The sequence below is a fragment of the Opisthocomus hoazin genome, chromosome 7, assembly GCF_030867145.1.
Source record: "Opisthocomus hoazin isolate bOpiHoa1 chromosome 7, bOpiHoa1.hap1, whole genome shotgun sequence".
NCBI lineage: Eukaryota > Metazoa > Chordata > Aves > Opisthocomiformes > Opisthocomidae > Opisthocomus > Opisthocomus hoazin.
In genome coordinates, this window is record NC_134420.1 from 60,578,878 (window position 1) to 60,604,821 (window position 25,944).

The window sequence follows — 25,944 nt, forward strand, 5'->3', positions numbered from 1 at the left end:
AGATATTTCTGACCATCGTGGTCCCTTCCAAGCTTAAAATACATCTACTCTAAATCCTGGTATTTGTCAGTCTGGTTCCCTGGTATTTAAATAATGAGCCTGTACTATTCAAAGCACAGAAGTACATGTACGTCTAAATACCTGATCTATCATCTGCTGCTCAGTGTGATTCTTATTGATAGCATTTTTCTTAGTTTAAAAATGCATTTCTATACCAGAATGTCACACAAATTGAGTTTTAGATAAACTGATAAGCCCCGCCACTACATTTGAACGTGCCAGTGTACCACCTGGATGCTGACTCCGGATAAAGGTCTTAAACCAGCCCAGAATAATGCTGGTTACCACAGTGCAGCTGCTCTTCTGCACGCGTTATGTGGCAGTCCCAGACTTTTGTTTAGCAGCGACATGGTTTGTTGCCTTCTCTCCTGATTCACCTCTGTGACTGAGACTGGAGCATCTGCATTTTTCCTTACACATTTTTCCTTTCCTGTATCACATGGAGGGCCCAGCATATCTCTAAGGGAACAGCCTTGCTACCTCTTTTTGTCTACCTCCAAGGCTGAGCAGCTCTATATAGACCTCAGGGTTTTTTCACCTACATTTCTTCTGGTACCCAGCAGCCAGCCCGAGCACTGCCACACTGTGTTGCAGTCTGTGGTATAGACATTATCTTCAAGCCAAAATAATTTCAACTTATGGTATTCTTTCCGAGGCACCCAATAGACAAATTCTCCCACAGGTATCTAGGAAAAAATTTTAGAGCTTGCTTCCAGAGCAATGGAGAGATAGGTAGGGTGTTGCAGCGGGGATGCTCACTCAAAAGCTGGCAAAACCCTTCTGGGTGCTGAGCAGGCTGTGAGGACATCCCCAACATGGGGGGAGCTCGGGCTCTGCCCAGCTTCTCTCTGCCAGGTTGCAGGCTATGAATAGCACGGGGCACATGTATCGCATTACTCAGCACAGCAGCCTGTAATTAAAGAACACTGAAGCCGTGACTCAAGTTCAGAGAGCTCAGCGGTGGCACCGTGGGCGACACTGGCACCGGGTGCAGAGACGAGCCCGGGGGCCCAGCTTCACACGCTGCCGTGGTGTTTCTCCTGCCCTCACCTCCCCTACCAGCCTCTCCCCCCCCCTCCCACCAGTCGGTACCTTCGTGTCGGGCCTCAGCACAGCCAAGGGAGCAGCTCGCGCAGTGCTGCTGCAAACAGCCCCAGCAAAACACTCCGAGGGATGCACCGAGCAGAGCCTGCCTCTTCTGTAACTGGTTAGCATCGACATGATTGCGTGGGGGGGTCCCCAGTGCAAATCTGTCCTGCTGCGCGTGGGCTCAGCCCGGCACTCTTTGGTTATGATCAACACAGATATTCAGAAGTGCAGAGGTGAAAGCCTGTGACTGGCTTTCAATATCTGAGCCTGCTTTTCCTCTCTGAAAGATGCCAGTAGACCTCTTTAAAAGGTCAGCTTAGCATGTGAGATGCATTGGCCCCCTTAGATACTTTCAGACATAAACACATATTGCTCTATATGAAAAGAGATGCAAACATAATTTGATAACTAATAATTGCATTCAAAATTTCAGTTTTAAGAATTCATGGTTTTTCCTCTGTTAAGCAAATAAGACCTCAAACCCATTTGACGTGTGTCAATACCTTGCTACCCTGTACATGACTTCCCTGGAGTTTTCATGCCTAAACTTCACTGTGGGGCACAGGTGCAGCTATACAGCTGCCTTGAGCAAGGTTTTAATGTAGTCAGAAAAGCAGCTATGATGGAAACAGCAATCATTTCTTAACAATGATCTGGTAAATAGGGATGCTATTTTTAAGGAAAAAGAGTCTCTAGTGTTCAGCCAGTTGTAAGCACTGATCAGCATCAAGTAGGTTGTTCTTCAGGGGCACTAGCTGTCGGCAATGCTAAATGCTTCAACTGTTTTCACTATTATTAACCATCTTGCCAATTATTTGCCCACTCTGTGCTGGAAAATTGTATTGACTGAGAAAGATTAACCTTCTCCTTCCAGACCTTATTGACTTCAGTATGTATGAGCTGAGAGACAACCGACTCGGGGTGAAAGTCGCTGCAAAGTTCTGTATTTGGCAATGCTGGGTGAGGAACACCTAAGCCCACTGTAGATTTTGCTTTGCAAAGATACAGTTTAATCCAGTATCCAGTGTAGTTTAATCTGTGGCAAAGGTTCTGGTTTTAGGTCAGTTATGAGCCGTTGCTTTTTCTGAGAGTTTTCCTGTTCCCATCTGCCAGGCTGGGCAGAGACCACAGTACGGCAGCACGTCAAGCTTGAGCGAGGTTGCTCTGCTGGCCTTGAAAGATGTCGAGGTCCAGCACATTCTTTCCACACAGCAAAAGATTTTATCCTGATAAATCAGGACATGATGCTCCAAAGCCAGAAAAGACTGGAGCACATTTGGTTGTCAGTACCCCCAAAATGAAGGATTTTTTTTTTTGCCTGGTAAACGAACGGGCACCAGGAAATGTGTTCTGGCACTGGAAGGCCATGAGCTGTTCTGTTCAACCTTCAGAGGGGCCCAGGCTAACCTGCACCCTCCCCAATCGCCCTGGGCCAGGTCAGGAGTCAGTACCAGTTGGCCTTATAACGAGGAACGACTCTGTTTAATTCACTTGCGTAGACAAAGCCTTTGTGAAATCTAAACCCAAGGTGGCTGTTTGTTCCAAAGGGTGGAACTTCCCATTGCACAACCATGTAGGCCTGCTGATAATTTCTTTTCTGGATGATACAGAAACAAAAATCTCTTTGGAGCTGACAATAATGTACAGAGACAAAATAATGGCTTTATTTTATTCTTTTGTACATGCTTTTGAACACAGTGGGTATATCACGAGTATTTGGACGGCTCACTTTTTTTCCCACTTCACTTTTAGTGTGTACAGTGTATTGTGGTTTTAGGGAGATGCCAGATGAGTTGCAGTCTGCAAGGTTATTTCATTCCTATGCATGTAGCAATTCTTCAAAGCAAGATTTTAGTCCATTTGTGCTGTGCCCACCTTTGCAGTATGATACTGACAGACACCTCAGAGAGAAAAGGAGCTTCTGGAGGGAGGAGCAGGGGCTGTTTTGGGAGCCACGGTCCTGGAGGCTCGAGCCTTGCACAGGGCGATGGGGAAAGTCCTGAACTGCGAAGGTCTTCCAGGGCATCTGCAGGTCTGCATAGACAGGCTGAGAAGATCTTGCATCATCCGAGGTTTTATTTTGGATAAGCAGTGGGAAAGCAAATTATCCTTCAAACTTTATCACGGAAGAAAGATCTCACTTCATTATTTCAACTGCCTCTTCCTGCATGCTGTGTCTTGTGACACGCCGCGGCATGCTGTTGTGCAGCCTCATCTCACACAGTCCCGTCAGCCGGAGGTGTCCTCCAGCCCGGCCCAGCCGCAGCCCTCGCTCCCCAGCAGCTGCTGCTGGGTCAGCGGTGCAGATGCTCGAGTCTTCCCCAGCACGGTCTGTGACTTGGGTCCCTGTGCTTTTCCCAGCATCAGGCAGAAGGTCAAGTTTTTGTTACTAACTTGATGCCACTTTTCAATTTCCTCTTCCTTGATAATTGGGTTAAAATAACGGGTCATTTTCTGTTTCCAAAACCATTACAACTGCCCTCGCTAGCTTTGGCTTGGCTGAATTTAATTATTATTTGCTCTGATACAAATAACAGCAGAAATGGCCTACTGCTTTACATTTTATATCCATATATATATATATCTATACTTGTACTGAAGAACATTATGTACTTTTGAACAGAAGTAACGTTTTTCCATTAATTTTATTAATAACTGGATTTAAAATAGTGTGATATATTGAACTGTGCTGGTAACACAATTTAAGTCCATATTTTGTAGTATTAGTTATAATATTCCAATTTGTTTTTTATAACAAAAATAACTAAATGTTTAAATGGGAGTATGTATTTTATTTTTTTCCTTTGAGTTGGTGCATGAATGAATGTAACTGTAAGCACACAGCAGTAAATATCTCCCTGTGTATTGCAAATGGCTAGGAACAAAGAAGTGATGATTGACTGTTTCAGGGGAGGGAGGTTAAAGTAAATGTCTCTCCTGTATTTGGTAAAAAATTCTGTGTGGTCTTACTCTAAGTAAGTTCATCTGTCTCATGACTTTTCAGATTGGCTATCAGAGAGATCAGATATTCTTACTTGGCCATCAGAAGAACAAGGTGGGTTTCGGAGATGTGCTTCAATGAATATTTTGAAATCTGATTATATTCCTCTCCCAGTGCTGCTCTGAGCCAGACAACCGTCTGCTGGCATCGCAGCATTTGTATCCCGGGTTCAAAGGTGCGCAAAACATGAATTTGAACTCTTGGGCTATGGTAGATTCAATGGTAAGCTAAGCTGCAATCATACAGCAAGAAAGCTTGAGAATATACATTTTCTGTCCTGAATTTTCCAGTCCTTGGAGCAGAGAACTTAATATTTTGCACTATTAAAAGCAGATATGCCACAATGTAGGGCCTACATGAGATGACCAAACAGAGGAAGGTGAAGGCACACTGTGTACTGACACAACAAGTATCATTTGCCTTCAGTTAAACAAGGTTTTTCACAGGCCATGCACAAAAATCTGCATCCTTACATGATGGCTCCATGACCATGTGCATTAGGGACCCCGTGTCTCGGACACGGCTGAATCTGCAGGTCTCCATGGCTGAGTGCCTAGGCAGTGCTTCCCACGGGATTGCCCAGGTGCGGCAGAGCCACCAGAGCCCAGCAGAAGGACCGGAATCCCTGGACAGCGGTTGGTCCTCAGATTCCCCCTGGACAGTGTTTCTGCCTAGGGAAGGAGGACAGGCCTGGTAAAGCGAGTCCTGAAGTTTGCATTTCTGCTGGAGACGGATGGAGCGCAGTGCTCATGCTAGCCCCAGACCCCACTAGTTCCATATGGACCCTTAGGCAGAGGGTTGAGGCTTTAGACTGTAAATTCTTCAGGAGAGGTACCAATTTCACCTCCATCTGCACTTAACCAGTAGCACACAACAGATGAAGACATTTAACAATAAAATTAAAAGCTCTTTATTTAGAAATGTGTTTTGTTGCTGAATTCAGCCTGCCCCAGGATACCCAGCCCTCTGGCTAACCGCCTGCTGCTGAAGGCATTTCCAGCACAAGAGATGCCCGTGCTGTGCCCTCTCACTTAGAGCCTATACAATGCTGGACCTCTCTTGAGAGAGCAGGGGATGTTTTCAAACCTAAATAGCTATAACAGACAAGTAAAAGAGAGCAGGAATTTGGACTAACCCTATGTCCCATCAATTTTTCAAATTCACCTTGTAACTACGCAGCAGTTAATGGCTCCCAGCTCTCTGCTCTTCTGTTCGGCTCCCAGGTCTCTCTTGCTCTCTGCGTTTACAGGAATGTGCAAGTGGGTCAAATGTCCACGCGATGGCAGGTCAGTCCCCAGCAGAAAGGTGACGCTCGGGGACGCTCAGCGCTCCCCACTCGGTGCAGCATGCGGCTCCCAGGCAGATAACCAGCGTAACAGTGCGGTCCCTCCGTATCACCTCCTTCGCTCAAGGGTGTAGAAACACATTAGAACACAAACAAAAGTTGTTATTAAAGCTTGTTAGAATACAAACAAAAGGTTTTATTAAAGTTTATCTTTAAAGCCTGAAATATAAAGTAATTTCTGCAGTCTACCCAGCCTGATACTTAGGGAGGCAGAGTTATCAGCTGATAATTACATCTGCGTGAGAAGATTTTTTCTGAGAGCTTGTCTGTTCTAGACAGGGATCAGAACTATACTGCATGGTCTCTCTGTCCCATCAAAAAGTATAAAACGCCAAATATTTTATCACCTCCCTGTGAGCTGCTCACAAACACGGTACAGGCAGGAATTTTCCACAGGAATTATTCTGAGAGTGATTTCAAATGGAAGAACACCTCGCAGATAGTTACAATCTATTCTTGAAGTAAGCTGAAAAAAACATTGATGAAACTCAGAAAATCAATGTTTCATCAGGAAGTTCACCGGGTGGCTTCATTAGCGAGCTTTAGTTTTTAAGCACTTTCTCTGGGTGATGCTATTCTTGTGATTAGCTGTATCTTTCCTAGTGATGGGTATTCGTATCAAGAAATCATGACTTAAATTGCTTGACCAAATGGGAAGGAATGTTAGCTTTTTTTCTGAAAAGAAGAGATTATAAAATCGCAGCTTTAACAGGCAAAAAAAAAAAAATCTAGTTTCAATTAAGATAAACAGAAACAGTAGTTAGATAATATTCTTGGTCTTTGAGAATATAACAACAACATAATTTCCAGATTAAAAAAAAAGTCTATGTGAAAGTGTGTATACCCAAACCGAGGGGAAAACCATTCCAGGGTTGTTGCAATTATTTTGAGCCAAAGCTGGAACCACCAGCTCAAGAAAAATCAATGTTACGATTAAATGTGACAGAGAGCCAAACAACATTTTAAAAAATACGAGCAGCTTTTCCTCCGTTATGTACTGACAGCTGGAGACTTTGGTTTCTAAGATTTTGTACCATTTGAACAGTACCAAGAGCCACTGTTTCTCCAAGGCCGTGTGGTGGGATTACACCAAACCCTTGTGGTACGCAGTGTGAAGCCAGGAAGGCGATGCTGGCCACTAAGCGTGCCCCGCAGAGCAGCCCTGCCCACCCGCAGGCTGGAAGTCTGAGGATGGCGTGATCGGGTGGATTTGTCCTCATAGGACACTTCAGGTGTCCTTCCTCCCCTCTGCCAAGCATGGTGGCCACCCAGAAGTAAAAGCCCAGGAGCTCCTGACAGGGTTTCACAGCTTTCACAGTTTGGTGATGAGTCTCTGGTCCTTCTGCCTTCCCAGGGACCTCTTGGGCTGATGTCAGCCAACTCCTGCCCTGCCCAGGCTGAGAAACCCAAACGCAGGCAGGCTGGGAGAGCTGCCGGTTCCCAGGGACTTCCAAAGAAAATCCCTGTTGTCCTTTGAGGTCTGCAATGCCAAACCTTTCTTTAACCTAGCTAACACTACAAAGCCAGTGCAATCCCTTCCCTCTGCCTGGTGTTCGAGTATTTTGTGATCTCTTTCCACAGCAGGTTTAGTTGAAGCTGGCCAGCAGGTGTTAGCCTCTAAGTTGCTAGTGAGGGATACGTGGGCACGAATCCCCACGGGAAAGCAGCATAAATAAGACACAGAGTCATGGCTGCTACAGGTGCTCCTTAAATTCCGCTTCACCATTGACTCCCAGCTGCCTCGCTGCCACTAACAGCCCTTTCGAAATTATTTATGTTTTGGAGCAAAAATCCAATCTCTCGCCTTACACCAGCGTGTGCTGTTGTTGGTTTGGTAACCTTTCTCTGCTCTCTCTGCTCTGCTAGTCTTGAACACAAGCAGAAATGACACAGGAAAGCCAAGGAAAACCTGCAGACCGTGTCCTTTATAGCACAGTCCCTGCTTCCATTTGGAAACCGACGCGAGCTGACGCTTGGAGGTGCCTGGCAGAGGATTCCTGCATCAGATGGACAAAAGCAGGGGGTGCCATGAGTTACATCCCCTCCCTCCCGCTGCAGAGAGCCATGGCCATATGGGAGCTGCCGTGGGAGGGGAGCAGGGGAAGGGCACCCCGTTGGAAATGGCGGAGATGAAAACTCCTGCAGCACCCTCATATGGTGCTGAGAAATGTCAGACACCCACAGGCAGTAAAATAGACAGGATAAAAATCCAGGTAGCTTAGTATCCTGTCTCCAGCCAGCTGAGTAAAGCTTGCATGGAGAAACAGTGCGTGAATGGAGTTGTCCTGTGAAAGCCTGACAGGCAGGTGATGTGCTGCTTTTTTTCTGCAGGGCAGCAGGGTGTCCTGCTCCTCCTTCTCCTGCCACAGTCAGAGCCCGTGGGGACAGGGGAGAGAAGCGTCAGCCACCCCCCATGCAAGGCGGGCAACCTTCGAAGGGATGGAGCGGGCACGGGATGCAGCTGGCAGGGGCTGCGGCACGGGGCTGGGTCTCAGCTGCAGGCAGCAGGTCTCAGAGGGGGGAGGAAGAAGAGAGGGTTTATAGGAATCTGTGGAGATTGTTGCAGAGATTAAAAAGGCTGATGGGCTGAGGGCAGGATGGGAAGACAGGAGGATGCAGTGGAAGGTTTTTGTATCCTCAGAGCCTGGGCCATTCAGGGGGTCTTCTTGGGCCATTTGGGGTCTTGCCGTTCCTCCCAGGAATCCCCAGAGCTCCTGTTGAGACCAGTGACGGCTCCTGGATCCATCCCCCCATTGCTTTCCCTGGCTCCTTGTGAGCTGATTTATTCATTAGCCTCCACAACAGCCTCTGGTAATGAGTTCCTCCATTTAGCAATTTGTTGTGAGAAATGTCGCCCTCTTTTAGACCTGCTGCTGGATCATTTCAGTGGGTGTCTCCTTGTTCTTAAATTGTACAAAGTAACATTTAGTTTGTCTCTGTTCATCTCCAGATCACTGATGGTTTTCCAGACCGCTGTCATCACCTCCCTCAGTCATTCTTTTTCCAGTTTGGAGGCCTAATGTGTTCTGTCTCTCTTTCTACACCTCTGCTGAGCTGGGAGCAAGAGCACATGTGATATTCACACACAGTGGGTGTGCGCTAGATTTATAGAGTCCTCTATGTACAAATACAGTCACCCACTGCTAATCTCTGCTTGCTTCTGCCATCTGTACTGAGCATTACGCTGATGCTTCCTGGGCGGGTGCCGCCGCTGAGTATGTGTCACTGGCTTGGATGTGTATACATCGTTTATCTTTCCCCATGCATCACTTTTCATTTACCAGAAATGAATTTCCACCATTGTATGGCTTGGTCCTTTGTGTCCTGCGATTTTTATGCAATCCGTGGCAGTCAAGTACGTTGTGTAACACCGGCCTCAAAGCAGGCTGCTCTCAAAATCTTCATCTATTGATTGCTACAGGCATCAACAGCAGATTGCCTTTGCATCGTGTATTCCAAACAGTTAAAACCCAACACCGAGCCGTCACCTCCCTTGTCTTGTGACAGCTTAGTTTGTCCAAGAGCCTCCAGCGACTAGCCTTGTTTAAAACACTTCTGTAAACAAACAGATGAGGATGCAGCACCCTTACCTACCCATCCATCCATCCATCCATCCATCCATCCATCCATCCATCCATCCATCCATCCATCCACCCACCCACCAACCCACCTACCCACCCACCCAAGCACCCAAGCCGTGCAGTCACCCGGCGCTGGTGCGCTTGGCCCCGCTGCGGGGCTGCGGGACCCCAGCCCCCCACCGCCCCGCTCGCTGCCGCCGGGCTCTTTAAGCGGGCCGGCCCCGCCCGCACCCCCACAGCCGGGGACTCTGCGGGCCGGCCCGGCCGCGCAGGCCACTCTCGGCGCTGGCAGCCGGCAGTCGCGGGCGATGGCGGCGCTGGGGGCCGCGGCGGGGCTGCTGCCGGCCGCCTCCCTCCTGCCGGCCCTCTGCCTGCTGGCGCTCGGGCTGTACTGCTGCTACGTGCGGTACGTCCACGCCAAGTACGACCACATCCCCGGCGCCCCGCGGGAGAGGTAAGGGCCGGCCGGGCAGGCTCGGCGGGGCCCGGGTTGGGTCTCGGCCGCCCGCAGAGCGCCCGGGGCCGCGGCCCGAGGGAGCGGGGGCCTTGCGCTACGGCGGGTCCCGCTGCCGGGCCGGGGCCGAGGAGGTGTCGGAGCGGGAGATGGACGCGCCGGGCCGGGACCGGGCGGCTGCTGTCGGGGCGGCCGGGCAGGGCGCGCCCCGGGCTGCTCCCGGAGAGGGCGGGCAGCGCCGGGGGTCCCGCCGGCAGGGGTGGGCCGACCCCCGTCCCAGCTGGCTGCTCCGGGCGGCCGCAGCGGCGAGGGACGAGCGGCTCGGAGCTGCCCCTTCGATCTGTGCGTCTGCCTGTGCTCACAGAGCGCTTTGGGTTGGGAGGGACCTTCAGCGGACATCTAGCCCAACACCCTGCAGCGAGCAGGGACATCTTCAACCAGACCAGGCTGCTCAGAGCCCCGTCCAGCCTGGCCTTGAGTGTTTCCAGGGATGAGGCACTGACCACCTCTCTGGGCAACCTGTGCCAGTGCTTCACCACCCTCAGTGTAAAAAATTTATTTCTTACATCCAGTCTAGATTTATCGTCCCTTAGTTTAAAGCCATTACTCCTTGTCCTATCGCAACAGGGCTTAAAAAATATTTTCCCCATCTTTCCTACAGGCCCCTTTCAGGTACTGGAAGGCTGCTATAAGGTCTCCCTGTAGCTTTCACGAGGCTGAACAGCCCCTACTCTCTCAGCCTTTCCTCGTAGCAAAGGTGCTCCAGCCCTCGGATCATTTTTGTGGCCCTCCCGACAGGCAGCACTGGCCGTGCAGGGGGGGCTCTCTGCACCAGACCCGCACAACTCCAAGAGGCACCCTGACACTGACTCCAGCAGGCACCTCCCCTGCCCTCCCCCATGAGCTAGGTGTTTGGTTTCCACCAAAGGTAATAATGTCATGAGTGATAAAGGGCAGTGCGAAGGCTGTTGGCAGAGCAGTGGCAGTGCTGGCACAAGGAGACATGGTTCTCGCAGGAGTGTGCAGGGTTCCCCTTCAGCCTCACCTTTGCCCTTTGTAACGTGCCACGGGAAGAGACACCACACCAGCGCTCTTTTGCACAAGCAGTCCCACAGGGACACCAAGCTTGGCTGCCTAACCCCAAGCTGCAGCCTACCTGTGTAGTCAGGGTCAGATACTAAGATTAAAGAGAGGATGGAGCTTCTCGTACCTGAACCTGCCCTTACATTCATTTTGAGGTGTGAAGTAACACCCCAGAGTATTGGCAGCTTGAGTAACACTTTTCTGTCCCTTCTTCCGGGTTTGAGGCTTGATGTAGATGGTGGGCCTAGGATCCTTCCCAGGAAGGTTTCTAGTACTTAGATATATTTGTGGAAGCTTCTATGTCATGTGAGCCCACAGTACTTGGCAGGTTTTCAAAAGTATAAATTGTCAGGGACTGTCCAAAAACCCCATTTCAATAGCTCTTGCACAAACATTTCCACTGCTAAATATCCTAGGTAGGAAAAAATCAAATACTCCCACCTCTGAAAGGTAATTTATGAGAAGAAAAAAAAAAAAGGTAGTGCTGGGTGGGTGCTGTGCATGGTGGTGGCCTCCCCCGTACGAGAAAGATGTTGACAGTCTGGGATGAGTCCAGTGGAGGGCAGCCAGGATGCCTGGGAGGCTGAGAGCTGGGCTTACTTGCGGTGGAGAGGCGGCCACTGAAGGGCAGAGGGGATCCACCAGCTGTTTTCAGCTACCTAATGGGTGGTTATGTGAAGGTGGGGCCAGACTCTTCAAGGAGCTGCAAAATGAAGGACAAAAGTTGCTGGCCACAAGTTGCCAAGAGGGAGATCCCAGTTAGGTGTAAGGCAAAGTATCTTCACTGTGAGGGTGCTCAAATGCTGGCACAGGTGACTGGGCAAAGCCCTGAGCTGTGTACCATAGCTCTGGCGTGGACTGGCCTGGAGCAGGGAACTGGACCAGTGGCCTCCAGAGGTCCTTGGCAACCCAAATTCCTCTGAAATGGGATTCATCCAGACCGAAAGACCTCTCAGCTGAGACAATATCTGGCAAAGTGGAGAAGAGTGGCACCAGAAGCAACAGCTGGCTTGTGTCCAACATGCTGCCCACTGGGACCAGCCCTGAGGTTGTGGTCAGCAGAGCCGCTCCCCAGCCAGCCAGTCCACAGCCTTTATCCTTTCAAGGTGTTGTTCTGTCCCGGGTGCACAACTTTCCCTTTGCCCTTGGCTCTTTGCCTTTGATACAAGCTGAAGCAAGCCTTGTTTTAGGACAAAGTACAACAGGTTCTTATCAAAACCTCAGACCTTGTCTTTATGGCTGCATGATGACGAGATGACGTTAACGCCCTTGCTTTCCTGGGCTGATTTATTTTATCAGAACTAACGCAGCACATCTCTAAAGGAGACTTGTGCAGGACAGGCTGGAAAAGTGAGTCCTGGTGGCTTTGTGTGCTTTCTACCACGCAAGTAGCTGACCTGTGAAGAGAGGAGGTTGTCCCTTGAAATGTTTGCTTCATATTAAAGATCTAATAGCAAAAAATGGGGAAAAGGGATTTCTATGATTCTTTGCAAATACATGTGTTCAGATGATAGCGTCACGTAGTTACATGTCCCAAACCAAGCCTTTGCTTGAGTTGTTTTCATGGCATGCAGTAAGACTTCTCATTAGTGGATGAATGTTTTAGGCCTGTTGCAACACCTGGCTTAATTGGGTAGTGATGGGACAGGGGATGAAAACTGTTTCTGAGGATTCCTGTGTCACACAAGGGGAGCAGTGAGTGGGACCTTGCTTCCTGCACTGCAGATAGAGCAGTTTCCCGAGCTTTAGCTAACGAAGGACTTCCCAGTCATGTTTGGGGCTTTCATGTCGTTTTGGAGTCCAATTACAATGCAGGAGCCAAGCAAGTGAAGGATTAAAAGCTTTTGTAGATGTTGGGTAACTTTATTGAATGCTTGTTATTTTAAGTGCCTCCGGGTTCCAACAGAAATAAAATAAAGCTTGTTTATACTGAAAAGAACGATAGCATGGCTGTCTGTCTCTCAAACAGAAAACAGATCTCGAGCACAGCTTGCTTCATTTGGAGAGGAGCTTGGCCAAATCTTCCTTCAGATGTACGCAAAGCCGCTGGGAATTCGCCACTCACAGCCAAAGGAAGGAGTTGATCTCTGTTGAATACAGCTATTGTATTCTGAAGGGTTAATCCTTTTTATTTATTTCTGCAATTTCCATATTAACCAATGATTGTCCTGCTAGGTTGTCCTCTTTTTTTCAGTGTTTGGGGCTTTAGACAGGAGACCGTTCCTAATTTTACTCAGTTTAACTCCGTTGACAGAACTGAAGTTAGGCTTACCAGGACTGAGCACATATTAAAGAACATTTAGTGCAAATGTCTGTTGCATGTGCAGAAGCATAACGGTTGCAGTTGAGATTCAGTCAGCTAGCCAAAGAGCAGAGCAGTTTGCTGCGAGCTCCCACCCGGACACAAACATCTCCTATAATCCAGCAGCAGAAAGGACCTTGTCCTGCGTCTCTGCCCTGGGCTCCCTGGCCGCAGGAATGACCCTGGTCCCCAGCTTACGCGCGTGAGGGCTGGACTTTGGGACAGCTAGGTGTTATCTTTGTCTTTCCTTACAAGGAGAAGTACAGGAGAGACACCTGTGTTGCATCACTGAGCCACAAGGATTGCAACCAATACAAAACCCTACGTTAGCATCCTCCTGACACTCTTAACCTTCGTTTTCTGCAGCTTTTTATTTGGACATCTGCCAATCTTGTGGAAAATGCTGAGGAAAGAGGAGTTTGTGCATGATCTTTTCCTGGAGTGGTAAGTTGAGACGCATCACTTACGCTGAGTAGGGTAGCCCTGTAGCACTGATTGGGAAATCAAGGCACAGAGGCCCTTAGTTTTACGTATTTATCATCATTCAAAAGGTCGATGGAGGAGCTAGAGAGAGAGCATTGATCTTTCTCTTAATGGCTTTATTCGCTGAAGACTGCAGTAGTTCCCAGTAGATGCTGCTTTGGTTCTTTGAGGTTGTCAGGTCTGGACTGTTATGTGTTGGTAGTTTGTACCATAATTCCATTTTTTTATTCCCTTCTTTCCTTGTAGGGCAGAGAAATATGGACCTGTTGTACGGGTTAATGCCTTTCATAGAGTCTCAGTAATGGTTCTGAGTCCTGAAGGAGTGAAGGTACTGTAGAATAAAGCCGAATCGACAGTGAGGATCGGCCTGTCCCTCTAGAAAGAGAGAGGTGGTGCCTGGTGTTTGGGACAGCGCAGTGCAGCCAGTCTGCGCCTGTGGAGAGGGCGGCTCTGGCAGAGTTAGAAGGATGAGGTGCTCTGCTCTCTGGGCTGTCCCGATTTGTTTTCTTCCTTGTTCAGTTGATTTACTCTGTTACCTTTATTTAAACAACAGATAAAGCAAGCACCCACCATTTTTGAAGAGCAGGCTTTCTGCAAGAGCTTAATATCTCGAGTGAGGCAGAAGGGACTGAATTTCTTCCTCTAAATCTGTGCAATAACCATAGAGTGAGAACTTGGGTCATTGCACAGAAAGTGCTAGAGGCATGCAAAACAAGCAAGCAGTGCAGGGACTGGGGAATTGGGGCACACCAAATAATTCATCTAATCTTCAGGCTATTGCTACGGGAGGAAAAGAGTGAACGTGTGAGTGGCTTTTTATGTTCTGTCTGAGAAATGGATTGTAGTTGGTATTCACTGACCTGCGATTTGATTTTAGGAGTTCTTGATGTCACCACAGTACCCAAAGGATCGGCTGGTGTACAGTCGTGTCTTCAACATATTTGGTGAGAGGTAGGCAAAACCCATCGGAAGCCACTGTAATCTGAAAATACGTGAAAGATAAATAACGCCACAGGCATGACACTTACTTTGATTCAGACCATTTACCTTAGCGTTGGGATTAATGGCTAATTTCAGACTTATGTAAGCAGCATGTACTAAATTATATGTCAAGTCAAATGTCTTCCCAGACAGGGAGGAGGTTATGTTGGATTTTTTTACCTTGATCATATTTTTTTTTCTCCCCCTGTGGATGCTGCGGGTGTTCAGTTAGTCTCAAAATAGTTTGTTCAAGACCATCACAAAACTTCTCACTTAGATTTTAGAGCACTGAATTATTCCTTAATGCATGGGAGTTTCCAGCTTCTAAACTCAATAACAGAAAAGGGGATTTTTCTCTGTTAGCCTGAAGCTTTTAAAAATATGATAATCCAGTTATGTTAATTATTTGCATAACAGCTGTAATGAACCAGCATCTTACTGGACTCAGCCATCCACACCTACCATGCCAAACATATCTGCAGTTCAGTCATTGTCCACAGCAATGCAATGACTGTGTACTCAAAGCAGCACAGTACTCCGTACACACAGGAAAAATACGAGAAAATAGATGTGGAAGAGTTATCTTTGTGATTACACAGGGTTCTGCTGGCTCCTTTGCTGAAAACTGTTCTTTTCCTTGTTTTCCTAAATACTAGGTTTCTAGGGAATGGCTTGGTAACTGTGTGCAACCATGAGCATTGGCACAAGCAGCGGAAGATAATGGATCCAGCTTTCAGCCGAACGTAAGGCAAAGATCTTTGGCATGATCTAGTGGTTATTTCTACTGTATTTTCATGATTCTCCCTGTCAATGATCCATTATTTGATATTTAGACAGAGAAAAAAAACATTTAATGCCAAAATCAAGTTTTACTTGGAGTCCACTGCACTGTTTCCATCACAAGTATAAATTTGACCAGACTTTCCCTGGGTGAGTGACACCCATATGAGCTTGGCGGTGGCAGAAAAGTCCCAGGGTTGCGTATCCAGGAGTGCGGCGATGGCTCCTTATCCTGTTGGAAAACAGACCTCGGGGATTTGCAGTGGGCAAGCCTCATCATTCACCTGCCTGAGGGATTCGCTGTGGGAGATATGGGGTGGTTGAGGAGTAGGAGGGTGGTCTGGTTTGCTTGTGTGTGCCTCGAGGCATTGCGTTCAGGGTCTGAAGATAAAGCCCATTTGCCTTGGCATGCAGAGGCCAAAGTCCTTTGCCGTGACAGCCCTTGTTTACATGGCAGGGAGGAGTGGGGCTGTTATAAGAAGAATTTAGCTCGTTCTATCTGTTTGCTTTTCAAAGAGTTAAGGCAAATTTATTATAAATTAAAAAACAAAAATCCTTTACGATTTTCAATGGAAAATAATGAAGATAATTTTGCCTGAGTAAATATGTCCTCTGTAAACCCCCCATCACTCATTTTTATTAATTGTTCAGCTACCTGATTGGTCTGATGGACACTTTTAATGAAAAAGCAGAGGAGCTGATGGAGAAGCTAGAGGAAAAGGCAGATGGAAAAAAAGAGTTTAGCATGCTGACGATGATGAATCGGGTGACATTGGATGTCATTGCAAAGGTACCAGCTGTCCGCTTTCTTGTTTGCTCTGCAACTGGCAGGAAGGAATGGAAGTAACGGGTGCCGGCAGCAGGATGTGATCAGGAGCCAGAGCCAGGGAACAAAACCTTTACCCAGCAGTGCCAGAAGAGCTGAAGGACTAATTCTGCCACTTCCATTCGGGCTGAGCCACAGGAAGGGGCAGTTAGGGAAGGGTCTGCACAGCCTAGGTGTGGCCTGCAGGATGGGGACCCTTTGCAAAAGCCGTTACAGCCTCATATCTCCCACCCTCCATGCCAAAAGGGCACACCAGTGCTCATTCATGTATGGATGTTGTGTTATTGCCATTGCATGTCAGCATGAAGTCTGCCTTATGCTGGCTTTTCCCTGCTCTATGCAAAACAGTTTGGGATGAATGGAGAGTAATAGTAAGTTATTAATCCCCCCCAAAGCAGGAGGAAGAATAATCTAGATATTACCCTTCCCTCACAGCCTCCTGCAAGGCAGGATGTATCCTGAGGTGTTTTTAGGGGAAAAGGCGGCAGTGTGAGGCTGTCCTGCTCTGTCACCCCAGCCCCAGGGAGCCAGGAGGATGCAGCGAGTTGCTGCCTTTTTGTCTCCTCAGACGGCTTTTGGCTTGGAATTAAACGCGCTGAGCAATGACCAGACGCCTTTCCCGCACGCTGTGACCATGGTTTTGGAGGGAATGACCAAGGCGCGCATCCCCCTCATGCAGGTCGGTACGCACCTCGCTTCAGTCCTCTCTCCTCGCGTCCTCCTGGAGCCCCTGCTCCTCTGCGGGCGGGCCGGGGCTGTGCGAGGTCTGGGCACAACGGGGAAGGGGTCGTCGGTAGCTCTTTCCCTCCAATGTCCATTGAGATAAAATTCATTGGGGCTTTAAAACACTTGCAAAATTCGTATTAGTGTTTGATGCCTCCTTTCTGTGTCTCTGCCTTCTCTTCCCCCCTGCATGTGTTGTCTTCTCGTGTGGTTTTATGCTTTCACACCCATCCCTGCAAAAACTGATGTTTCTGCCATTTGTCCAAGAAGGAAGGCAACCTTCACTCAAGGTGGAGGAAATTGGAACTTTCTTACTGTAAAAAAATTATATTTTCGACCAAAATACATACAGTGGGAATTTATGGATGTGATCTGAAATATTTAAGCTAAAAATAATTCCACAGCTTCTTATGAAAGTTGTAGTTCAGGCTTTTAGAACTCCTGTTTTCCTGTTTGAGCCCAGAGGTGAGATTCTGTATTGCGTGCTGCAGTTTCTCTCCATGGAGAGCTCAGGAATTTTGCTCACGGTGCTCAGAACATCAGCTCTGACAAGGTAGGACATCAGCATGCCCAGACTGAATAGTTCTCATTTCAGCCCAAACCATTCACCTTGGGGACGTTCACTTTGTTCCGTGGAGAGCAGACATTTTTGTGACAAAAGTCATGTAGCAGAAAACAAGGTGCTTGCTTGAAAACTAACATTGGCGATATTTTTTACCAGCAAAAGGAATAAAATGACTGAAGAAGTTCTGTATTCAGTACATTCCAGGGAAACGGAAGCTGGTAAAGGAGGTCAGGGAGAGTGTGAGGCTGCTGCGGCGTGTGGGGAAGGAGTGCATTGACCAGAGGAGAGAGGCCATCCAGAACGGGAAGGAAGCCACGCTGGATATTCTTATGCAGATACTGAAAGGAGATGGTAGGGGACACCACTGCTGTTTCAGTTAATTTGTCTGTGGCGTGTTTTGCCGTGAGATCTGGGGAGGCTTGTTTTATGGGATCTGATCTTTGATCCTCCTTTAATGTCTTCAGGAGGGGTTTTTTCACACTGAAGATCTGCTTTGAAAATTCCCCAGGTTTTTTGTGTCCGGGCTGCTCACTCGGCATCCTGTGGCATCCCCATGCCACCTCAGACAAAACACGGAAAACATGGCAGAGCATTCTGGCTGTTCCATCTGGGGCACGGGGACACTTTCTAATCTCCTGTGTTTTTCTATCTTGACAGCTCTGGAGGAAACTAAAGACGATGAGAGCATTTTGGACAACATTATCACTTTCTTTGTTGCGGGTGGGTAGCCGTTCTAATGTTTGGAAATGTTACATGGGAAGCTGTACCCGTTCTTGGGCCATCTTACAGGGTCATGATTACTGTCCTCGCTCGCTCCGTGTGACGCTGCTGTAACTGGGAGTCATGTGGTTGGGAGGCAGCCGTATCACACTGGCGTAGGACCAACTGGGCGAGGTCTGAAGAGAGCTCTTGGTTTTCTCATGGGCAAATGCTGTGTTGCATCGATGCAGCGAGTAGTGCCAGGCCGGTGGTTTCCAGCCTGCGGTGCAGAGGGCAGCGCTGCCCGCTGGGGTCCGAGGCCGTTCCTCACGGGGTTCTGGCCCGCCCTGCAGATCCTGCTAAACCCCACTGAAAGTGTTTTTAACATATTCCACGTGTCTCCTTGTCGCCTCACCCACACAATTAAATGCTGTTCTTGCCTTAAGAGTGTTAGCCAGCGGTTGGCAGACGGGGCACTGTCAAGCCGATCAGAAACATCAGGGGCCGAGATGGTGCAGGAGGTAAACAATGTAGAAAGATCAGTCTTGCAAGTCAGCAGGATTTAGGTTCCTAAGCAAGTGAGGTCAAAACACAGTTCTCTTGCAAGAAAGATGTTATTGCAACCAATACATCTTTGCAGAAGTCTGTTTTCTGTAATGCTTTAAAATAATACATATGCTTATCCATGAAAAAAATGAAAACTATCCACTTAAAGCAGGCATTTGAAAGAAAGATGGTTAGAAGCTTTGTTTTTCCTCAGAACCAGTAAACCTTTGCTTCTCGGAAGAACCGTGTGTCCCATAATATGACAGGGCACTACTGAACCTCATTGGCCCTTCTGTTACGGAGCTGGTAACCAGCAGGTGCCGTATGCAGGCGCTGCAGCTTGGAGTGGAGCAAGACGGCTCATACCTTTACCAGCTTTGTCGTGTTCTTGCCATTCTTGGAAGCTCCTTATGTAGAAATTATATCCCTTTTAGCATTTCCTTTAATTTCTACAATACTTGAAAATAAACATTCAGGGCCTGTCATTTCATGTTCACAAGCACACTAGTAGACCATCTTTGTGTCATGTTATTTCATACTAACCTTTAAACCAATTTTTTATGTCATTAGGTCATGAAACCACTGCCAATCAGTTGTCATTTACAGTAATGGCACTGGCTCAGCATCCTGAAATACTGGGAAGGTACGTGCACTCCAGTTTGGAAACCCAGCTCACTGTTAATTTCAAGGTGAACTTAACTATGAGGATTATTAAAAAGCTAAGATCAATTCCCAATAAATTCGAGCTTTTCTTCCAAAACGAACAGTTTTCTAGTCCCATTATATATAGAATTTTAAAAAAGCTTAGATGGAATTGGAATAATTAAGTGATTTTTTTTTCCAAAGCCTTTATACAAAGCTGGTCCTGAGTCCTGCCTGATTCGGCTGGATTGGACAGACATTGCTCCATCCTGATAGGAGACACAAGTTCGGGCAGGCTGGCTGGGAATCAGTAGGCACTTTGCCTGAGGGTGGGAGTCAAAGTCTGACTCAGTGTCTGGGAAGTAAAAAAAAATGTAATTTGTCAACTTGCCTAGCAAGAAATGGGCATCTGCAACTAACATTTTTTAATTTAACTGCAGGCTTCAGGCCGAAGTGGATGAAGTTCTTGGTGCCAAGAGAGACATTGACTATGAGGATCTTAGCAAACTCACCTACTTATCGCAGGTACTGTAGGAGTGCGGTAAAATATCAGTCAGAGCTGTCTGATGGCACTCCTGCCATCTCATGGGACTCCCAGGAGGTGCCCCACACTTTTAAAATTTTAAGAGCAATGCCAGTATTTGGTCCTGACAGTGTTTGTCCCCCAGCAGTTACTGTGAGCTGTTTGCAGCAGCCCAGCCTTCATAGGAAGGATGCTCCTTGAATTTCTTTCCAAAATCCCACATAATTTCTTCACTACTTGCTTTAATTATTACCAAGCTGGGAGCTAGAGTGCAGTTGCTTAATCTCTACCTGTTTAAGGTGAAACCGTAGCTGTATTTTAAGAAGGGTTTGCAACTTCAAGCCCAACCTGTGTGTGAGTGCCAGGCACCTCCCAACCTCCCAACTCTATTTTTGTTTGATTATGGTTAAAGTATTTCCAGCTATGATCTCAGTATGCACCATAAACTCAGCAGGATTTGAGGACATCCGAAGATAATGGCCATTTTTTGCAATTTTGATTTTTTTATTATTCAGTCTTGAAACCCTCTTTAGTCACTCAGGGTGTTGGAGGCAGAAAATTTGGTCCTAAAAGAGGTCCTGTGTACAGAAATGCTGTTTAGTAATGGCAAAGCCAGGGCTTGGCTACTCGCCAGCATTTGTGTTGCGTATCCTATTTTACAAGACGGGGAACACAAGTAGCCCTCGGGAGAGGCTGAATCACAGTCCTGGCAGCTACTCTCCCTCTTAAATTCCCTGTGATTTTAGTAGTCTGCCATGATCGTTCTTAAACTGCCCTGTCAAAGCGGGTGATGGTGTTTTACGATTTGCCATATCCCATCCCACAAATCGCTGTGCTTTGACAGGGGATACATTTCAAAGGTGTATTTCTCATAAGGAAAAGGCATCTCTGTGTGATTACAGAAACCAGCAGCTTTCCTTGGCCTTCTCCAAACACCACCACAATTACACCACTCCAACTAGGACGAGGTATCTAAGCCTTTCAGTTTTAAGACCGGTCACATGAGAGCCTCTCAGAGCAGACCGTTTACGTAACAGAACAAGCCTGGATCTGTACAGCCGAAATCAGTCACCCTTGTTCAGAGCCAGTCCATCACTGGAGTGTCAGAGGCCACGGAGCTCCTCTCCTGTCACTCAGGCAATTCTGAATCCTTTTGTCCATGCTTCTTTTTCATTAATCCACTCGTGCATATGCACCGTTAATTGCATTTGTGGCACGATGCTAATGTGCACTGTTAATTAGGTTTTGCTTTGGTGAAATAAGCCATTCTTACAGCTCCCTGCCACCAAAAGAACTGGGCTCATTCCATTTTTTCTCACTGTTCCCTATTCATTTTCCTTTGCCAGGTTGTTTTTTGTCATTTTGGTGCTCTGGCCTGGCTCAGCTCCCCGAGCAGCAGAAGCAGGACAAAGGAGGGAGCGGGAGCACAGTGCTGAAAGCGGGAAGCGAATGGGAGCAACCACCCATCCTCGTGGCCGCCGGCACCGAGAACGGCTCATCAGTGGCATGAGACTTAAATATTCCGTTTGAATTTGCTTCTCAGTACTTTTTCACTTAGTCGTTGACCTGACTTGAGGTGTTAGATCTGCTCAATGCATAGTATCTCTTGTGGTTTTTGCTTCTTTTTCTCTGTGTTTTATCAGTCGTAAGAAAGAACCAGGCCTGAAGGTGCTGACCTAGCCATATAATTTGTCCACAGGGGTCCAATGGAGATACACCAGCATCTGTTCCACAAGTCAAAAGCTCCCATTTAGCCAAAGCAAAAGGCCATAGGGAGGTAATTAATTTTATTTCCACTTCCTATGCAGTATTAACTAACTGACCTTTTGTGCTTTTCGCTGACACAGGTCTTGAAGGAATCGCTGCGGCTGTACCCGCCTGTCCCAGGGACGGTACGCTGGCTGGAGAAGGAGCACGTCATCAACGACGTCAGGATTCCTGCAAACACAACGCTCGTTGTGAGTCCCGTCCGCCAGCAGCAGCTCTTAGCCGCTGCGGTCGATCCAAGCGTAACGGGCCTGTATCAGAGGGCCAAAACACTCCCTGGGTGTATTTGTGCTGGCCTCTCTGAAATTTTGGGCAAAACTGGGGTACGAATTGGGACTCTGAATTGTTTTTGCCTTGGGAGTGGAAGGCAATTACAGTTTTGTAGCTGTGACAGCAAAGAGGCATTTCCAGCATGCTGCTCCTGGCTAACGCAAATGAACTCTTTCTTGACAGTTCAGCACTTACATAATGGGAAGGATGGAAAAGTATTTCAAGGATCCACTCACTTTCAATCCAGACCGATTTAGCAAAGATGCACCTAAGTGAGTTTCTTTTTACTCCCAGGTTATTAAATATGTAATAAGGAACGATTACAGGAAGAGATTTCAAGGGGGGAAGAAAAGTAGACTAAAACTATTTTTCCATTCCAGTATGAGTAATGCTAAGTCCTTATCCAAATGCAAATAAAGAGCAGTAATGTGCAGCTTCTGTTCAGAAGTTCTTTAGACCACGTGATACCTTACAAAAAAGGCCAGTACTGATGCTATTTAATGTTTATATTGAGGTCAAGGCTTTGGGCCAAAACCAGGTTGAATATTTGCCTTAGTGCAATACAGACTTTTGATGTGTGGCAGCCCTGACCCTGTGATGCGGAGAGTGTCTCCATGTTGGAGAGGGGACGGGGGGCTGAGGGACAGGAGATGCTTAAAGTGTCCCCACGTTAAAGAGAGGACTTGGGGCTGAGGGACAGAAGATGCTGTTCAGCCAGGTGGGCAGGCAGCCTAAGCCGAGTCGGTAGGCGGGAGTGCAATAGGAGGGACCAGTGGCAGCACGAGCTGGTGCTGATCCCTGCGCCTAACTGCATCGTGAGTCGGGGGTTTTACTCCAGCCTAGAGTTAGTCTGGTCCTCTGGACCAAATGGACCCTCGCGCACACGGTTCATGGCTGCCCAGAGGAGCAATGATTGGGTGGATCGTTACATCCTGGTGAAGGGTTGGAGAGCATTTAGAGGGTGCTTGGTATTCAGCTTTGGAGGAAGGTTTGCACGCATCAAAACAGCTCGGTGAGCAGAGCCATAGAGTAAGTGGAGATGACAAGGAAACTTGCTGCAGAGCTGTATTGCTGCTCTGAAGCAAAAAAATGTTAATAGAGATTGTCTTAATAAGTCAGCTGGGTGAGGTGGTGTTTAGACCATTTCCTCACTGCTGTGATGAAATATTTGCTTGTTTCTTTATAACCCAGCTGTCAGAGTGAGAGTTTTGAACATTTTTCTTTGCAGGCCGTATTACTGCTATTTTCCGTTCTCGCTGGGACCCCGATCCTGCATCGGGCAGGTGTTTGCACAGGTAAGCAGAGTCCTGGAACGACCCTTCATTAGCGAGCACTGGGCCAGCTTGGGGTTGCTGGCTGGGGCTGGTGGTGGGGGACCAAAGGCCACCCTGATGGTGCATGGACCCTCTTACCTCTAGAGGGAAGGTCCCCACCATGCCCACGACAGGGCTTGTCTCTCAAACGCTGTCACGTGAGCAGACACACATACTGAACGGGTCCCGTGCCACCCATGCCCGCACACAGCCACAGTGCCTGCAGGGGAGGGGGCAGCAGGCTGCTCTGCCTCTGAACTGTCCTGGGTCAGCCTGCTTGAATCCAAACCCTTGGTGGGACTCGCAGTCAATATCTCCTTGCCAGCCGTGCTCAGGCATGCGGGGGGTGTGCAGGGGCTCTTGGGGACCATCCCGTGCCTGCAGCTGGCAGTCAAGGCAGGGAAAATGTCAGCTGGCAGAAGGGCACAAGCCAGGACTGGCACTGAGAAGGTGAGGAGGGGACTGCGTGGATGGGAGGAAGAACTTAACGAAGTGTACGAGCATGGCAGAGAGCATTCAGGAGGACAGTAGGAGGCCAGCTCTTCGGGTCTGTGCTTTGAGTTCATCTAAGCAGAAGTGCTCCAAATCTTCAGGTTGAAGTGTTTGGTTTTACACTCTGATTTCCAAAACGGGGTTAATGCATGAACACAAGGACCGATCTCGGTGCCTGTCGGTTGCCTTCAAATCCAGGAAGCCCCAGGCGACTCTGTTCTTCCTGCCCAAACTCAGCCGGCTGCGTCAACAGAGTAACATTTAACTTTAAAATCTCTATATTGACAAAGCAGCATGGCATAACACACTGACTTTAAGTAGGTTCGAGCTGTATTTGCTGTCACTGACGACAAGTTTGCTCTTCTTAACAGATGGAGGCAAAAGTGGTGATGGCAAAATTGCTGCAGAGGTTTGAATTCCAGCTGGTGCCAGGGCAGAGTTTGAAGCTGTTGGATTCTGGAACCTTGAGGCCACTAGATGGAGTGATGTGTAAATTAAAGCCCAGGAGCCCTGCAAGAGCCTGCCAGGCGTGACTGCTCGCGAAAGGAGCATGACGTGGTAGTGGTAGCGTTTCTTCCGATTTTGAAGATCTTCATACTAATCAAAGGTTAAATTTTTCAGGCCCCTTTAGAGGATTATTAGACTGCAATTTTTCCTAGGCTTCCTCATCATTTACAGCAGAAAACCTTAGGAGAGTCAGTCCAGTGAGCATCTTTGGTCTGGAAGTGTACCTGGAATTGCAAAGCTTGTTATTTTTCTGGGGGACTGTTTGGTTCTGACCAGACTTGGAAAAGAACATCCTTTCATTGGAGTATCCCTGGAGCTCCATACAAACCTACATTCAAATCCCAGCTGATGATACTTTCCACGAAGTTTACTTGTGACACAACATGGTCTAAGTAAGCCCTGGTTTGGGGAGTTTCCTACTTACACAATGAAACTGGAAGACAGCAGAGGGTGAGTTTTGGGCTGAACTTGGGAAGAGAGGTTTGGAGATGCTCTCTTGGTCAAAGCAGTTTTCCCATCCCTGCTCTAAATGAGAAGAACAATTGACAGGAGCAATCTGAAATAAAAATCAGAAACTGAGACCACTGCTTTTCCCTGTTGCTTCTTCTCATTTTTATTCAGTCTCTCTTACTTTTCTTCCAGTATTATTTGGAGGGTAGATTCCCAGTCCATGCTGTAGAAAGGGGCACTCCTGCTTCTTCCTGCCCCTCCCCACAGCCCGTGCTCATTCTCCTGAGACACTGTTCTTTTGGGGAGGTCTTCCTGGGTTTGTTTTAACCTGGATCGTTTTCCCCATCTGGTTTACCACAAAGCTACACCAACACTTGGATCAGATGGGTTGGAAGTGAGTTCCTGGAACCAAGTGCTGCTTAGAATGATATTGCTGCTGAAGAAATGCCTCTGCAGCTTGAGCCAGAGGCAGGAGGAGGTCCTGCACCCCCTTCTTCTGCATGTGTGCCAGAATTGCTCACTGCATGTAGGCCTGCAGCCTGGCTCTGCTAGCGAAAAAAACTACTGTGAAAATGCCCCCTTCCAGAAATGCACGGATACCTAGTATGAGGTCTGTGTTGGGCCTCGTCTCTGATGAAATACAGGGAATTCGAGACATTTGGTGCTGCCACTGTTGTTTTGTACCTTTTTGAATTAAAAGGGCAAAAACCTGATCTGTACACTGTTAGGTTCCCGTGGTGGTTGGGGAGTAACATCCCAGAGCTCTGCTCTTGTGCACTGTCTCATTCAGTGCAGCAGTGGCACAGCAAGCTGATAATGTTGGTGCAGCTTTTGATAATACAGGCAACATCATACAACGTACTGATCTGGCTTTTACCCAGAGGTGCCAATACCTATATTGCTAGGGAAAGTTTAGTCCACCTATCAGCAGACCAGCTCTGCAAGCTCTTGTGCTGGAAATCTGCTTATATGTTCCTAGACATTAATAAATTCTCACTGGGAGAACTGAGGACTCTCCAGCTGGACGTGTGTTCCTGGGAGCTGATGGGGTCAGGAGCCGGATGCTTGATGCCAGTCAGGCTAGATGTGCTGGTGGCATAACAAAAGGCTGAATACTGAGAAGATGTCGAAGGGAGGGAGAGATCTCAGCGGTGCAGGGGGTGGTGTGTGCTGTGAATAGCACACAGACAGCTCGACGGACATGCTGGCAAATCCTGCTGTGGAGTTGTGAGATACCACCACGCCAACTCTCTGCTCTGCCCCACAAATGAATGAGTTGAAATGTATTAGTCGCACAAACACGTATTCCCTTCTGCTGCCTCTGCAATGGGGACAGGCACCTCCAAGGAGGGCTCAAGGGGGGTGGTAGCATGTCAAAACCCTGCAGCAAGTTTTGTCAGACATCATCTGCCCAAGAGCGGAGCCTCCTGCCTGCTCTGTGCTTACCCCCCCTCTGAGGATG

At 47.9% G+C, this 25,944-nt stretch overlaps 1 protein-coding gene across 1 annotated transcript; it reads left to right on the top strand.

Moving 5' to 3' along the window:
- Window positions 1–9,334: 9,334 nt before the first annotated feature.
- CYP46A1 (cytochrome P450 family 46 subfamily A member 1) lies at window positions 9,335–24,613 on the top strand. The gene is made up of 15 exons (XM_075426434.1): window positions 9,335–9,530; window positions 13,282–13,359; window positions 13,645–13,726; window positions 14,276–14,349; window positions 15,036–15,122; window positions 15,811–15,949; window positions 16,554–16,664; window positions 17,468–17,624; window positions 17,931–17,993; window positions 19,089–19,161; window positions 19,601–19,685; window positions 21,531–21,641; window positions 21,904–21,992; window positions 22,949–23,015; window positions 23,897–24,613. Exons 1-15 carry the CDS (start codon window positions 9,385–9,387, stop codon window positions 24,056–24,058), a joined length of 1,524 nt encoding a protein of 507 aa, XP_075282549.1. The 5' UTR covers window positions 9,335–9,384; the 3' UTR covers window positions 24,059–24,613.
- Window positions 24,614–25,944: the final 1,331 nt, after the last annotated feature.

What these genes read in the sequence shown, in the direction of transcription:
- CYP46A1 (XM_075426434.1), top strand. Translation starts at nt 9,385, where the DNA reads ATGGCGGCGCTGGGGGCCGCGGCGGGGCTGCTGCCGGCCGCCTCCCTC. An exon ending in TTCAACATATTTGGTGAGAG is followed by an intron (nt 14,350 to 15,035) that starts GTAGGCAAAACC and finishes CCTAAATACTAG; the next exon opens with GTTTCTAGGGAATGGCTTGG. An exon ending in TCGGGCAGGTGTTTGCACAG is followed by an intron (nt 23,016 to 23,896) that starts GTAAGCAGAGTC and finishes TCTTCTTAACAG; the next exon opens with ATGGAGGCAAAAGTGGTGAT.